At 43.8% G+C, this 17,634-nt stretch overlaps 1 protein-coding gene across 1 annotated transcript in view; it reads left to right on the top strand.

The window, feature by feature from the left end:
- LOC115465827 (microtubule-associated protein 4-like) overlaps window positions 1–17,634 on the top strand; it is a 287,677-nt gene that overhangs the window by 214,535 nt on the left and 55,508 nt on the right. Inside the window, exon 5 of the mRNA XM_030196585.1 lies at window positions 16,095–16,220. Within this exon, the coding sequence (XP_030052445.1) occupies window positions 16,095–16,220 (126 nt within the window). The remainder of the gene's footprint in view (window positions 1–16,094; window positions 16,221–17,634) is intronic.

Consider the following 17,634-nt stretch of genomic DNA (forward strand, 5'->3'; position numbering starts at 1 on the left):
GGAAGTAGTGCCCTGGGCCAGGGCTCATATGAGACCACTACAACACTCTCTGCTGCAGTGCTGGACTCCGATGTCGGAGGATTATGCTGTGCGCCTTCCCTTGGACCCAGCAGTGCGCAAGGCGCTGAGCTGGTGGATGCAGACAGACAAGTTGTCTGCAGGAATGACTCTGGTGACCCCGGAGTGGATTGTCGTCACGACGGACGCCTCTTTGTCGGGCTGGGGAGCCCACTGCTTGGGAAGGACAGCGCAGGGGCTCTGGTCTCCTGCAGAGGCAAAGTGGTCTATCAACCTCCTGGAACTCAGAGCCATTCGGTTGGCGCTTTTGGAGTTCATCCCGGTACTGGCGTTGAAGCCAGTACGGGTCCTGTCGGACAATGCCACTGCTGTGGCCTATGTCAACCGCCAGGGAGGTACCAAGAGCGCCCCTCTAGCCAAGGAGGCCATGAATCTATGCCAGTGGGCGGAAGCGAACCTGGAACAGCTGTCAGCGGCCCACATTGCCGGAGTCATGAATGTCAAGGCGGACTTTCTCAGTCGCCATACCTTGGAGCCCGGAGAGTGGCAGCTATCTGCTCAGGTGTTCTTGGACATCACGAAGCGCTGGGGCCAGCCGAGCCTAGATCTGATGGCGTCATCGGCCAATTGCCAAGTGCCGCGCTTTTTCAGCAGAGGACGGGACCCTCGATCCCTGGGAGTAGATGCTCTTCTCCAACAGTGGCCGACACAAGAGCTTCTCTATGTGTTCCCGCCCTGGCCCATGTTGGGCAGGGTGCTAGACCGGGTGGCAAAGCATCCGGGCCGGATAATCCTGGTGGGTCCGGACTGGCCCAGACGTCCCTGGTATGCGGACTTGATCAGGCTCTCAGTCGACCATCCTCTGCGGCTGCCAGTGGAGCAGGGCCTGTTACATCAGGGTCCCGTGGTGATGGAGGATCCCTCCCCCTTTGGTCTTACGGCCTGGCTATTGAGCGGCAGCGTCTGAGAAAGAAGGGCTTCTCAGACAAGGTCATCGCCACTATGCTGAGAGCGAGGAAGCGCTCTACTTCTACTGCTTACGCCAGGGTTTGGCGTATCTTTGCAGCGTGGTGTGAAGCAGGCTCACTTTCTCCCTTCACTGCTCCAATTTCTTCAGTGTTGGCGTTCCTGCAAGAAGGTCTGGAGAAAGGCCTGTCACTCAGTTCCCTTAAAGTCCAGGTAGCGGCTCTGGCTTGCTTCAGGGGCCGCCTGAAGGGTGTTTCCCTGGCTTCGCAGCCAGATGTGGTGCGCTTTCTCAAGGGAGTTAATCACCTGCGCCCTCCTCTGCACTCAGTGGTGCCTGCGTGGAATCTCAACCTGGTGCTAAGAGCATTGCAGAAGCCACCTTTTGAACCCTTGTCGAGGGCATCTCTGAAAGACCTGACGTTGAAAGCAGTCTTTTTGGTGGCTATCACTTCAGCCAGAAGAGTTTCCGAGCTCCAGGCACTCTCATGTCGAGAGCCTTTTCTGCAGTTCACTGAGGCAGGAGTGACTATTCGCACAGTGCCTTCCTTCCTGCCCAAGATTGTTTCTCGCTTCCATGTGAATCAGCAGCTCTGTCTCCCTTCCTTTCGTAGGGAGGACTACCCAGAGGAATACTCTGCTCTCAAATATCTGGATGTGAGACGTGTCATCATCAGATACTTGGAAGTGACCAATGATTTCCGGAAATCGGATCATCTGTTTGTCCTGTTTGCAGGTCCTCGTAAGGGTCTGCAGGCTGCTAAGCCTACAGTGGCAAGATAGGTCAAGGAAGCCATTGCAGCGGCTTATGTGGCCGCGGGGAAGGTGCCGCCTATCCAGCTGAAGGCTCACTCCACTAGAGCTCAGGCGGCCTCGATGGCAGAGGCCGGGTCCGTCTCCTTGGAAGAGATTTGCAAGGCGGCAACTTGGGCTTCGGCCCATACCTTCTCCAGGCATTACCGCTTGACTGTGGCTGCTCGGGCGGAGGCCCGGTTTGGAGCTTCAGTGTTGCGGTCAGGGATTTCAATGTCCCGCCCTGGGTGAGTACTGCTTCGGTACATCCCACCAGTCTATGGATTGATCAGCATGATGATATGGAAGGTAAAATTATGTATCATACCTGATAATTTTCTTTCCATTAATCATAGCTGATCAATCCATAGTCCCTCCCAGATATCTGTATTGGTTATATTCTGGTTGCATTTCAGGTTCAAGTTTAGTCTTCAGTTCCTGTTCAGGAGGACTTCGTGTTGAGACGAATTTGTGTTACAGTGAGCTGCTGCATTCCTCTCCCCTCCGTTTTTCGGGGCTGGATTGAGACTTAAATTCTGCCGGCGCTCCCTCCCGCTTCGTGCGGCAGTAGGGCAGCTTTGTACCCCTCCCGCTTCGGCGGTGTTAGGGTCAGTCAGCTCCTCCCGCGGTTGCGGTTGCAGGATAAGCCAGATCCCCCCGCATCGGCGGGTGTGGTGTCCCTCCCCCGCTCCGCGGGGATGAGCTGGACGGATTCCCCTCCCCCACTTGTGTGGGGATGAGCTGGGTTAATTCCCCTCCCCCGTTTCGGCGGTGGTGAGCTGGGCAGAGTGTCCCTTTGTGGGTGTAATTCTCTAAGTGCTGAGTCCTGCGGATGGAGCTTGGATATCGACATACTGAGGAGTTTCCGGCAGCACATGACCACATATAGGGAGGCAAAAGGATTGCTCTCTATCTCCACCTGCTGGTAGATGGACACAACCCACCAGTCTATGGATTGATCAGCTATGATTAATGGAAAGAAAATTATCAGGTATGATACATAATTTTACCTTTGTGTTTTTGGTTTACAAATGTTTGACTTCTGCAGGTGGCCAGTGTTACATGCACAGTATAGGTGTAATCACTTTCTCACCCTTTTGAGCTGTGGGAACTATACTGTAAGAAATGTGCCACAAGATCACTAATCTGAGACTCTGAATTGTCATTTTTCTTCGTAAGTCCAGTTGTCATTGAACATGTAAAAGGATCCTTTACTAAGTGTGTGCAAGTGCTTGTCCATCTTTTTGTGGCCTTGACCCCATGATAATAGCCACATCAAATTGTATGACACCCCTCCCCCCCGGTGCACCTATGGAGGGCCCACCTAGGTTGTGACCCCAAATGTGGGTTTTGTGACTGCATTTGGGGTTCCGACCCCCAGTTTGGGAAGCGCTGGTATATTTGTGTGCACTGTTTGCTAGAGTGCCCATAGGAGCAAAATGATTCTTAAAAATGGGGGAATACAGCATTAATATTTTGCATAGTTCTGTGTTCACACTGTAGTATATATTTCCTATAGTATTTCTGTGAATTGTGTTTAAGCGTAGTGTTTGGGACAAGGAGACATCCAGAATGGGTGTTCCTCATGGGCAGAGCCCCTGGCATCACAAGGTTGTGGGAAGGACTGCAAAATTCTGCTGTCTTCTGTGGAATAATCTGGTCCTCATGGGAGACCAGGCAGCTGAGTCCAACCTGGTGTTCAGGAGTTGGCAGTCTGCAGTTGTTTGTCATTGTATATTGATTTATTCACTTATACCACCCTACAATAAATCAGCTATATGAAATAGACAAATACCCATTACTCAGAGAGGCTGAATTCTCCTCCTGCCATCTGAGGCTGGATAACCAATTTGAGTTGTGTGAAACACTATAGCTAAGCAGTTCAAATTGGTAGTCATAAGAATAGCCGTACTGAGTCAGACCAATGGTCCATCTAGCCCAGTATCCTGCCTGCTTCCAACAGTAGCCAGTCAGGGTCACAAGTACCCGGCAGAAACCTAAGTAGTAGCAACATTCCATTCTACCAATCCCGGGGCAAGCAGTGGCTTCCCCCTTGTCTGTCTCAATTGCAGTCTATGGACTTTCCCTCCAGGAACTTGTCCAAACCTTTTTTTTTAAACCCAGATACACTAACTGCTGTTACTACATCCATAGGAGCCAACTTTTCAAAATTATTGGGGGTGCTAAGCCCAGTGGAAATAACCCCTTCCTGGACACATACAAGGAATTTTCTCAATATTGGGGGTGCTCAAGCACCCACAGAGTCGGCTCCTATGACTACATCCTCCAGCAAAGAGTTCTAGAGCTTAACTATTTGTTGAGTGAAAAAATATTTCCTCCTATTTGTTTTAAAAGTATTACCATGTAACTTCATTGAGTATCCCCTAGTATTTGTACTTTTTGAAAGAGTAAAATATCAATTCACTTCTACATCTACACCGCTCAGGTTTTTGTAGATCTCAGTCATATCTCACATCATCCGTCTCTTTTCCAAGCTAAAGAGCCTTAGCCTCTTTAGCTGTTCCTCATACAGGAGGAGTTCATTTCCTTTATCATTTTGGGCGCTCTTCTTTGAACCTTTTCTGATTCTACTATTATCTTTTTTTGAGATATGGTGACCAGAATGGAACACAATACTCAAGATGAGGTTGCACCATGGAGCGATATAGAGGCATTATGTTATTCTTGGTCTTATTTACCATCCCTTTCCTAATAACTCCTAGTATTCTTGCATGCTTTTTTTGGCTGCTGCTGCACACTGGGCAGAAGACTTCAGCATATTGTCTACTACACCCAGATCTTTTTCTTGGGTGCTGACCCCCAAGGTGGACCCTAGCATCAGGTAACTATGATTTGGATTCTTCTCTTTGCATTTGTCCACATTAAATTTCATCTGCCATTTGGATGCTGTCTTCTAATTTCATAAGGTCTTCATGCAGTTTTTCAGTCCACATGCGTTAACAACCTTGAATAGTTTTCTCATCTGCAAATTTTAATCCCCAGTTGTCATTCTGAATTCTAGATCTAAAAAAGTTAAATAGCACCAGTCCAAGTATAGATCCCTGTGGCACTCCACTAGTTACCCTCATCCATTGAGAGCAGTGGCCATTTAACCCTACCCTCTATTTTCTGTCCAATAACTAATTCCTAATCCACAGAAGGACATTTTCTCCTATCCCATGACACTTTAACTTTCTCAAGGAGTCTCTCATGAGGATCTTTGTCAAAAGATTTCTGAAAATCTACAAAATAAAACATGAAAAAGAAAATAAGATGATACCTTTTTTATTGGACATAACTTAGTACATTTCTTGATTAGCTTTCGAAGGTTGCCCTTCTTCGTCAGATCGGAAATAAGCAAATCTTGGTAGATGACAGTATAAGTGAGACATCAAAGCATTTCAGTGACAATCTAACAGGGTGGGGATGGAGGTGGATGGGTGAGACAGGGGGATATGCAATGAGACAGGAGAGTGACAAAGCAGTACAATTTACAATTTTATGGCTTATAATGGGCTAGAAAGCCCAGATCTCTGTTAAGTGCTGTCTGGTGGGTGTCAAAATATTTAATCATAGCTGCATGTGAGAGGTTCCTAAAAACATCAGCACTGGACCATCAATACTCACCAGAAACTATTACAAAACTAATCAAATTTATTTTAACTCACAACTACTTCCGCTTTAACAATATCTATCTACTAATAATGGGCACTGCGATGGGCACCAGGACAGCACCCCAATATGCCAACTTCTTTATGGCTGAACTGGAAGAGATTTCTGAATACATACCAGACCAAACCCCTAAAATACTACCGGTACATTGATGACATTTTTATGATTTGGACTGAGGGGGAAGAATCTCTAAAACAATTTTACAATTCCTTCAATACATACCATCCTACAATCAGATTCAAAATTGACTACTCCCCAGAAAAAGTCAATTTTTTGGACACCACAGTCTCAATCAGCAATGGCAATATACAAACATCTATATACAAGAAACCCACAGACAGATGCAGCTACCTCCACAACTCCAGCTTCCATCCTTCACATACAAAAAGATCCATTATTTACAGCCAAGCCACACGATACCACCGTATCTGCTCTGACCCAGGGGACAGAGACAGACACCTAGAAATCCTGACTACATCCTTCAAACATAAAGGCTACAATCCCAAAATAATCTCCAAGAATATTGCCTCCTCCCTCAAAACACCCAGGGAAAATCTACTACAGTACAAAGAAAAAAAAAGCCACAGACAGAATTTTCCTTATAGTGACATACAACCCAGAGCTGGAAAAATTAAGAATCATCATAAAAGATCTACAGCCTTTACTCCAGGAAGATGAATTACTGAAAGAGATATTCCCATCCCCACCAGTGCTAGCTTTCAGACAGCCACCCAACTTAAAACACAAGCTAATTAGAAGTAAGCTCCCAACACAGACTCAAAAAAGAGAATGGCACACATCCTTGCAATATATCTAGCTGCAAACTATGCCAAAACATCTCACAGGACCCCACAGTCATTCACAAAGGAAAAACATTCAACATAAAGGAATCCTTCACATGCTCATCTTCCAATGTGGTATACATCATCCAGTGTAAAAAATGTGACCAAGGATGCTATATTGGAGAAACAAGCCAGATGCTATAAACAAGATTTAACTTACATAGACATCATATGAAAAACGCCATTGCCAGCCAGGATGCCACGCCTGTGGGGCAACACTTTACAAAAACAGAACACTGTACTAGTGATTTCATAGTAAGAATCCTGAAAGGTAACTTTAAAACAATACAGGAACGTAAGACCTTTGAAGTCAGAATGATTAAATATTTTGACACCCACCAGACAGGACTTAACAGAGATCTGGGCTTTCTAGCCCATTATAAGCCATAAAATTGTAACTTGTACTGCTTTGTTTGTCACTCTCCTGTCTCCATGCATATCCCCCCTGTCTCACCCATCCACCTCCATCCCCACCCTGTTAGATTGTCACTGAAATGTTTTGATGTCTCACTTATATATACTGTCTCCTACCAAGATTTGCTTATTTCCGATCTGACGAAGGGCAACCTTAGAAAGCTAATCAAGAAATGTACTAAGTTATGTCCAATAAAAAAGGTATCATCTTATTTTCTTTTTCATGTTTTATTTCTATTGATTACCTTTAAAAGTGGACTAACATGGCTGCCACACCTCTCTACTGAAAATCTACATACACTATATCAACCAACTCACATTTACTGACATGTTTATTCACGCCTGCAAAGAAATGAAGCAAATTGGTGTGAGGCAAGACTTCCCTTGGCTGAAACCATTCTGATTCTGCCCATTAAATCATGGTTATCTTATGTGTTCTTCAATTTTATTTTTATAATTATTTTACCTGGCAATTTGAAGACCATGGCTTGGCTATACAGTATACTGAGCAGTCTACAGCTGTGCAGGACTTTAACAGGGGTGAATCACACTGGACTACCTACTTTCTATTTGTCTCATCTGTTAGTAGATGAGCACAACTACCCATTTGTTTGGAATGGTCTGGTAGGACTAAAGGAAAGAGACAAGGTAGTGGGGATGGGACTCGATATACCACCTTTCTGTGGTTACAATTAAAGTGGTTTACATAGCATATACAGGTACTTATTTTGTACCTAGGGCAATAGAAGGTTAAGTGACTTGCCCAGAGTCATAAGGAGCTGCAATAGGAATTAAACTCTGTTTCCCGGGATCAAAGTCCACTGTGTTAACCACTAGGCTACTCCTAAGACAATTTTTTCCTTTGTTCATGTTTTTAGTGTACAGTACATTAAAATAAGCAGTTGATTTGAATAACTGCATAGTTTGAACTAGGGATTAATCTAAATACCTAGCGTAAAAGTTTAAAGTGAAAAATGCTGTGAAACGCATTAATTCTTAATTCCTTGAAGCCATAATATTTAAAGGCTCGTGCAAATTGCTTAAATAGTCAGACATTTGGCTCTAATTTTAGTGGTGTGTTCTTTTTTTTTTTTTTTTTTTTTTTTGTGGTCACTGGCGCTGATGCAGGAAGGGTCCAGTAGAGCCTCACATGAAGGTCTGAGCACGTGGCTGCGTTTCTGCAAGTGTAGTACAATGGAATGCAGTAATTATATGCAAACTTTATGCACAGAAAACCCGCACAAGATGCATGTCCACATTTTGCAGTAAGCGCTGCTTCTTGGGCACATGTCCAAACCAAATCTGTCAGTGCACATCAGCACTTTTTCTTCTGTGTCTATGGACCTTACAAAATTATTTGTATTTCTCATTTTTGAGAGGCCTATATTTAGACGCAAAAAGACAGGCACCAATGTGTGCTTTCATTTTTGTTTTATTTGGTCATGTGCACATGTTTAACCTCTGCCTTTAAAACTTGCGCGGGCTTCCTTACGCTTGCAAAATAAGACAAAACCAGCACTTAAATGTGAAATATTGAGAAGAAATCATCTCTGCAAAACCTTCCTTGCAACCCTGGACCTGGTGAAAAAGTTCTTGCATTGTGTATGCGTCAAAAGTAGGTGGCATACTCTGCATTGCATGGAATACATTGATTAGCTCATTAGCATACATTTTAATACAACCTGCGGCTGTCCTCCCACTCGAGCTTAACACTCACGCACAATTCCCCTCTGCCAGTGATTTCCAAGTCTGGTCCTGGAGGCATGCCAGTCAGATTTTCAGGTTATCCACAATGAATATGATATTTGCACGTACTGCCTGCAAGTGAATATCTAGGGACAGAGAGTTTTGCATGCAGTGGAGGCAGTATATGCAAATATCTCATGAATATTCATTATGGCTATCCTCTTTGGCAATGGCCTTCTCCATCTGCAGGATGCAGCACTGATGCTCTTGAGCCTAGCTCTTTTCTTCCTTATGGGAGACTATTCCTCCTTCCTTTCCATGTTCACTGGTGTTTAATCTTGCTGCCTCTGCTGTCAATTGGCCACATGCAAGCAGTGCCATCTCTGCCTCAAGAATCTAGCTAGATGTCAGAGGAGCTCTATTGAGTGGAGGAGTAGCTTAATGGTTAGTGCAGCGGGCTTTGATCCTGGCAGCCTGGGTTCAATTCTCACTGTGGATCCTTGTGACCGTGGGCAAGTCACCTAACCCTTCATTGCCCCAGGTACAAAAAACTTAGATGGTGAGCCCTCTAGGGACAGAGTACCTGCATATAATGTGTACAGTGCTGTGTACATCTAGTAGCACTATACAAGTGATTACTAGTAGTATTTTCAGAGTCTCTGGTGGTTGGAACTTGTCCACTGTTTCTAGGATGCTTGTGTCTCGCAGTTGGTGTCTTTCTGTTACCACCAGTGGTGACAATAGTGGTTGCCTTCACAGGTTTTTACCATGTAGTTAACTTTAGCCCAGTTATACTATTCCTCCTGGAATCTTTGTGGTGTGTTTATTTAGTACTTATGTCGCTATCTACAAATACAGTACATAAAATCAATTGGTTGAGGGGTACTGGTGGATCCCTAGTTTCTGGACTGGCTGCCAGGGGAGGGTGAGAACTCCTCAGGGCTTAGTGTCTTACGATATGACCTTCTGTCACTCCCTTCATTAAGATGTTGGAAGACCTGTTTTTATTTTCCATTCTTGTGCTGTTTAGGCAGTTCCATCACGACTTATTTCCGCCGTGGTGATTTTTCCCTTTTACTTCTCCGGCGTTCTCTAACTTTCAGATTCACATTCGAATGTGAAAGTCAGGTTGTGCTGGGCTCATTTGTTTCTCAAACAGGGTTTGCTGCTTCCTTTTCTCATCTGGGAAGTGTGCTTTGGCATGCTGGTTTTATGACTCCTTTTTCTCCTCTTCAGTTTCTCATCTATGCCTACTGCCTCATTTGATTTCGCGGTAGTCTTTTGCTTGTCCTTCACGGTTGGGCTTGTTTAGCTCTACTTCTGTTGCTTCAGGCCATTGTGTTTGGTTTACCTTGTGCTATCTAGTACTCTGGATTTCCACATCCTGAGACTTAGGTTTTGTGGCCCTTTGTTCTCGACAGTTTTTCATTTAACGTGGTCTGGTTTATAGGTGGAATATCTTCTGCAGCCTTCCACATCGGTTTCTGCCTCAACCTCGACGCACCTTCTCTTTGTGGTCTGTTCTTTGGCAATGATTTCCAACAGTCATTTCTTTGTGTCAGATTTTCTGAGTCTTTCTTGGGTTGGGGCTCGCTAACTGTTCTACCGTTGCCTTTGACATCTGAGATAGCTCACTTTATCTTTTTATTCTGCTTCTGTCAGCCCACCCTTATGGATAATGCTTTTCTACATCCCATTAGTCTGGACAGGTCTGGTATGATGACAAGGAATGAAATTACCTGATAATGCTTTCCTTTAGTCCTACCAGACCAGTCCAGACACACGCCCACTTGTCATGCAGCATACCTATTCCTCATTATCCTTTTGTCATTCTCTTTACGGATATTTTTCCCTGTACTCACTGACACTTCTACAGCATCAGTGAAATAACCTGCATGCATATTGTTTGTGTACGCACCTCATTTCCTGATTATTGGCTGAACAAGACAGATGGTTTCGCATTTTTGTCCTGGCTGCTAGTTGGGCCAGAGGCACCATTGGTGGGCTTCAATACTGAACTTTACAGGTTGCTTGATACCCTTGGTCACAAGAACTGTTTTTGTCTCCTTCCACTGGTAGATGGACATAGCCCATTAGTCTGGACTGGTCTGAGAGGACTAAAGGAAATAAAATTATCAGGTAAAACACAATATTTCCTTGTTTCAGGTACAGACTTAAATTGCAAAGTCCTGTTGGCAGGGAAATAACAGTTCAGTTCAGGTTACTATAGTTGTTATTTTGAACTCGTATTTGGAAAGGTGAGTAAACATATCCCCTCTGGCTTAGGGTTGAAAATCCAAATCACTAGAACTGGCACAGATCAAAAATGGTAAATATACTGAAGTAAAACAGGTGAAATGGTTATTTCTAGCGGCAATGATTTTGATAATTTAAGTAAGGGAGTGACTTCTCTCTGGAGACTTTCCCAGGCCACCTGATGTCGTTGTAGCCTCTGGGTGGCCATTAAATTGGATCAGATTAATGTGTTTTTAAATCTTCACTTACCATCTTAAAGAGAAGAAATGAATTGGTTCACCTTGTTTTGCTGACTGGGTACGTTAAGATTCAGACTAAAAGCTAGATTCAGAAACTTGTCTTTTGAAGTTTATTGCATTATTCTGTAGACCCTGACCTGGGAAATATGCAATAGATGTCAAAATTAGTTACCAAACACAATAGCCAGAGGCAACTGGCAGTAAAAGCAATGCATCCTTGCCAAGTCACAGCAGACTAAGCTGGCTGAGTGCAGCCTACTACTGTGGCAGCAAGGAGTTGTGCTTATTCTGGAATCTAAATCATTCATTCTCTACATCAGTGATCCTGGGTTTAAAAAAAAAGTAGTAATTTAACCATACAGGTGTGAGACAAGACCTGTAGACACTATCATGCTCATAACCAATTATGTAACATTATAGAGGGTCATTTTAAAGCAGACAAACATCCTGAAACAGCAAGGGCCCCTGTAGTAATACTTCTAGTAGAGTTCCCAAATCATATCTTATCTGTCCTCTCAACTGTAGGACGTTAATGAATATTCCCTTACTAATATAAATTTAGTTTTCCAAGTAGTTGTAAGGCAAACTGTTAACTATTTCTTGGTGCCTGCAAGAATCACACTTTACTAGCCCTCCACAGGGCACACGCTTGTGGTGTCACGGGGCTTTGATGGTCTTTCAGTACACAAAGCCAGAAGTACAGTCGTCTAGAAGATGGACGCAAATGAACAAAAAAGGCTTATCTAAGTAATATTCCTCTGGATGAAATTGGACTGGCAGAATATTGAGACAGTGAGGTGTAGATCTTCATTTCAGCATGTTCTGAGGCCTTTTGGAGTTGCACTGGTCCCTTCACAATCCAGCAGGCAATGATGTAGCCTGTTCAGGAGTCTATAAAGGATACCAAGCACACTCAAGTCCTCCAGACCAGAGAGGGATCTATAGAAAAACCATTCCCATAATTTACATAGAACTGGTCTGTTGTGTGCAAGCAGTTGCTAACTCTCATATTGAACTCCTCCACCAGAGCACCAGCTTCTGGATTTGTGTGTAGACTGTTGAAGCTATCTCGTCTTTTTGATGAGTTCTGTGAAAATTCTACTGAACCTGTCTACCCACTCCGTCCCTAAAAGGCTGTATGTTTTTAATTAAATATGCATCCTTACTGAATATATCCATGCAGCTGTTGGGTCTGACATTGCTTGCTGATGGCTTCTCATGCACTTTGTTCATGTGACTCATTCCAGTCATATACTATAGCTGTATCCTGTAGCTAAGTTCCAAACAGACAGATGGATGGATAAGGTTCTAGGTTGTTCACTTGTTCCCCTTTAAATCGGAAACTTGCAGCAGCCCTCTTTCTGGCCATCATTGCACCTTCTCCTTTCTTCTCTGCTTTGGTATGGAAGGATGATGGCGAATGGATGCCCTTTTTTGAAATATGAACTTGTATAAAATTTCAGATGTTAGAACTGGAGTGGAGGCGTAGCTTAATGGTCAGTGGTGGTCTTGAGAACCAGGAAAACTTGGTTCAGACTGCAGCTCCTTGTGATCTTGGGCAAGTCACTCAACCCTCCATTGCTTCAGGTACATTGTGAGCTCTCCAAGGACAGAAATATACCTACTATAGCTTTTGGGCTTGCAGGTAGTATATAATTTTATTTTAAACAAGTAGGGAAAGCATATAGAGTATGGATCGTAGAAGGGGGTTTTTCAACTCCCTTCCCATGTGTTTAGTACTACTACTTATCACTTCTATAGTACTGTTTCTCCTTGACTAAGAGGAGAAAGAAGAGGGGGCAGCTTTGTTCATGGTGTGTGGTGGATAGGAGGGTAGTTGTGGTTTGATGGTTGTGTTAAGAGCAGTGGCGTAGCCAGACCTGAGATTTTGGGTGGGCCCAGAGCTAATATGGGTGGGCACGCACTGTCTATATTATGAGTAGTGTCTCTTGGGATCCTACAAAATAATGCCTAAGAATTCACTTGATGATTGATTTCTAAGTAGTCTGCCCAACAGCTGCCCTGCATCAGTATAACCACATACATACTTAATGGAAAAAGTGATATTTTTAAATATAATTACATTATCCCACAATCTCTCCACTGCAAAATGCTATACACAAACTTGTGCAAAAACACACTCATATCTTTAAAACCATAACAGCACTAATTCCAAGGACAGGATGAGCTACAACATTATGCTTGAAAAGGCAGAACTGTAATTACACTAGGCTTTAAAACACCAATACACTACCTCGTGAAAAAAAGCAAAACAAAAAGGACTGCGAATACTACATGCTAGCAGAATACTGCACCTTGATCACACTTGAAAAACACATGACACAACAGACATGACACAAGGAACTAAAGATCAAAAAATATGAAGGCAAAATACTGAACTGGAAAGTTAACTCAAGAAGTCAGACTCAGCATGCAGCAATACCAGAAAAATTTAAACTTACATGCAAAATATCACAGATGCACATTTCCAAAAGATGACATATTCAAATTAATAAATTCTGAATAAAATACTTTTTTCTACCTTTGTTGTCTGATCTATTTGCTTTGGTCCCAGTGTCTTCTGTTTTACGCAGTGTCTTCTTTCCATTTGATATTTTTTCACTCACCATGTCCACCATACTCCTGTGTCCTTATGCGTCCTGTCTACCATCTGTAGCCCTGCCCCTATCCTTCCTCGAGTTTCAGTATCTGCCCTCAACGTGTTCCAAACCAGCCCTTAAACTCAGCAGTTTTCCCTCCATCCATATCGAGCATTTCTCCTCACTCCCCTCCATCCATGCGCATCTACTTCCACTGTCTTCCCTTCCCTCCATCCATGTCCAGCATTTCTCCTCTCTCCCTTCCCCTCCATCCATGTGCATCTCCTTCCTTTGTCTTTCCTTACCTCCATCCTTGTCCAACATTTCTCCTCTCTTCCCTGCCCTCCACTCCATCCATGTCCAGCATTTCTCCTCTCTTCCATCCCCTCTATCCATGTGCACCTCCTTCCTGACTTCTCTCCCCTCCCTCCATCCATTCGTCCAGCAACTCTCCATTCTCCCCTGCCCTCTCCTCCAGCCATCCATCTCCAGCAAATTTCCTCTCCCCTTTCCGCTCCATCCATTCATGTCCAGCAATTTTCTTTTTTCCCCTGCCCTCCGCTCCATGTCCAGCAACTCTCCATTCTCCCCTGCCCTCTCCGCCAGCCATCCATCTCCAGCAAATTTCCTCTCTCCCCTTTCCACTCCATCCATTCATGTCCAGCAATTTTCTTCTTTCCCTGCCCTCCGCTCCATGTCCAGCAACTCTCCATTCTCCCCTGCCCTCTCCGCCAGCCATCCATCTCCAGCAAATTTCCTCTCTCCCCTTTCCGCTCCATCCATTCATGTCCAGCAATTTTCTTCTTTCCCCTGCCCTCCACTCCATGTCCAGCAACTTTCCATTCTCCCCTGCCCTCTCCTCCAGCCATCCAGCTCCAGCAAATTTCCACTCTCCCCTTTCCGCTCCATCCATTCATGTCCAGCAATTTTCTTCTTTCCCCTGCCCTCCGCTCCATGTCCAGCAACTCTCCATTCTCCCCTGCCCTCTCCTCTAGCCAACACACACAGAAGGTGTTCTCTCCACGAAAGAGCAACGAAGCAAAGCAAACAGTGGATACAAAAAAGTCCTCTCTCAAGTGGTGTCTTCTGAAACAAGTTCTTTATTGCAAAACATAGCCATCCATCTCCAGCAAATTTCCTCTCCCCTTTCCCCTCCATCCATCCCTGTTGTCCAGCAATTCACCTCTCTCCCCTGCCCATCCTGTTTCTGTCCATCCCCTTCCCCCTTCTATCCAGCGTGTCCCCCCCTCCCCCTTCACAGCATCTCCAAGCCAACTTCTGTTCCAGTCTACTCCCGAAGTCGCAACGACGAACGGGCAGGCAGCGCTGCGGTAGTAAAAGCAACAAGGAGACTGGTTCGACTCTCCGTTCTTCACTTCCCTCCCTCTGCGTCCCGCTTCCTCTGACGTCATTTCCTTTCGGGCGGGACGCAGAGAGAGGGAAGTGAAGGACGGAGAGTCGAACCAGTCTCCTTGTTGCTTTTACTACCGCAGCGCTGCCTGCCCATTCGTCGTTGCGACTTCGGGTAAAAGTCACCGTTCCAGTCGTCGTCGCTTGGGCGGGCCTGAGCCAAGATTGGGTGGGCCTGGGTCCACCCAGGCCCACCCGTAGCTACGCCCCTGGTTAAGAGTTAAAAAAAAAAAAAAGGGGGGGGAGAGGCAGTTTGAATGGAAGAATTCTCTAATTATGTTCACTATAAGTTTGTGCTACAGAAGCTGGAACTGCCTTCTCCCACAGAGCATTGGACAATTTTTTTTTTTTTTTTTTTTGGAGAGGGGGAATTTTCAGTCTGAATTGGCCCATTCTTTGAATTGGGTCTTTTCACTTTTTCTACATGCCAATTTTGACGTTAGTTTTTGGAGTCGGGCATTCTGGATGCCTTTAATTCTTTCTTATTTCTGTTGAATTGGAAAGAAAGTCGGTGTGACCAGGTCTTGGAATAATTTTATATTAGCTTGAAGTAAATATAGTAGTAATACTGTTTATCATTTTTTTTGAGCTTGCTATACTGCACTCTACTAGCAAGTAGATCGAGGCAGTTTACGTATACTGTAAAATTAGAAATAAGAACTCCATTAAAATAGGAAAGCAACATAAACATTTAAACAAAACATTCAAACAATACATATGCAAACTTGTGGTTGATGTATCTTCCTGTAGCTAGAGGATAGTAGTTCAGACTGTCAAATGCAACGACACATAGTAATAGGATGTCGGAAGGAGGCTTGCTGTGCTTTACTAATGTCTCAGCCTTCTGGTATCTACTTCATGCCCAACAAACTGGCAAGTTCTGAGTTGTTTTGGGGAGGCCACATACATGAAAAGACAATACAATCTATAGGCTTGTGAAAATTGCCTGTTTAGGTCATCAACAGTCCAAGATCATCAAGGGGGAGGCTGTATTGAAGCTCCAATTGATGCAGGTTCATATTTGCTGTTTGTTTCTTCCATATTCTGTTGTACCCCTGCAAAAGGTTGCAAATAGTGTGACAGGTTTCATGAGCAGGTATTGGTTGAATATTTTGTTGCTTTGGTGTTCTGTACATGATTTGCTTATTTAAGCAATAGGACTTAGTAACAGAGGTACCTATGTTTTTCTCTTTATATTTCAGGATCTTTCGAAGTGATTGTGGATGAGAAACCCTACTCGGAGTTCATGCCACATCAAGATCACTGGCCACAAGAGGAACAGTTTGGCTTTGAACCACAGCCAGTATTTCAGCTTATAAATCAACCTAGTATGTGCATTATTTTGTGAAAAAACTGCTGATGCATTCATGTAAATTTTGAAACCAGTATAATGGATCTTGTGTGTATAACTAGGTAAACGTACACACCAGTAGTGGGTTCCCAAACTGGGGCACAGAACCCCATATGGTGTCCCAATATCAGCACATGCAATCACAAGACACTAAGCCATGCCCTTTGCCCAGCAGTAAATAGCTGAAATGCCACCCGATTAGTTGCTATAGCACAAAGATAGCCCAACATAATGCTGGGGTCCCTTGAGATCCCAGTTGGTTGGATTAGGGTTAATTAGAAAACCATGCAGAGGGCTGGAGCCTCTGAATACAGGCTGTCGTCTAGTGCTGTCAATCCTCATTCTGGTTACTACTTCACATCTGCTGCTGCCTCCTTGCTTTAATTTTGGTTAGATGTGCAAAGATCTTGATGGGGATGGAAGTCTTTGTTTTATCTGGTGTTATGTGACATTCTCAGGTTTTTAACGTGGAGTTATGGTGGATAAATATTTGGGAGGCTTTACTATGCAAATTGTGTAAAATGTGAGGAAAAATGTTAAGTAACATAAGCCATGCATATTCAGAATAGGTGTGTGCATACCACCTTTCTTACCAGATAAGAATTAGGGGAGGGTCTTAGAAATTGGTTGATGGTTTCAGGTTGGGACCAGTATTCACTAGGGAAAGGTGGGGAAGAGGGCCATTCTTTATACACTCCTCTGCACTAAACTCAGTGGCAGAAGAGCAGACCAGAAGTAGTCCAATAGCTTTTATCACAACACTTGGGTTCAAAACATAAGCTCACAGAATGGGGCCCACATTTAGTGTCCCAAAGATACAGGCAGTCTTTTGGTCCTGGTTAAAGCAGGTGGAACTAACATCTCTCCAGTTCTCCTTTTTGTATGCTACCGTTAATATTTTAAATAAAGAAGCCATCTAGATGCTGAACATTATGCCATTGCACACAGGTGATATCCTTTGTATTTAGAATGTCTTTTACGCATCTTTTTTTTTTTTTTTTTTTTTTTAGCTTTTTAGTGGGGTTCAAAAGCAGCTGCCTGTCAACAGAAGAGGCATATTAGGCAATCCCTCAAAATGTATTAATGGATTCATTCTCCCTAAAATGCTGTTCAATCTCTGTACATCTATTAAAGGTCAGAGCAGCTTTTTTTTAGTTTAAGGAACTGACTATAAGGTAAATTTTGTCTTAGGTGCTCTGCTATGACAGCTTCTATAGTCTAATTTTTGACATCTGTTATCTTTCTATAAAGATAAGTAAAAAAAAAAAAACCAAAATAAACTTGCCTCTATGAAGTCAGTATATCAAGAAATTAATTTTTTTCATGACCTCACTGCATTTGAAACTTTTAGATTGCTATCTGTATTCAACCATTCTATAAAGGTAAGTAAA

This window comes from Microcaecilia unicolor, chromosome 1 (assembly GCF_901765095.1).
Source record: "Microcaecilia unicolor chromosome 1, aMicUni1.1, whole genome shotgun sequence".
NCBI classification, from domain to species: domain Eukaryota; kingdom Metazoa; phylum Chordata; class Amphibia; order Gymnophiona; family Siphonopidae; genus Microcaecilia; species Microcaecilia unicolor.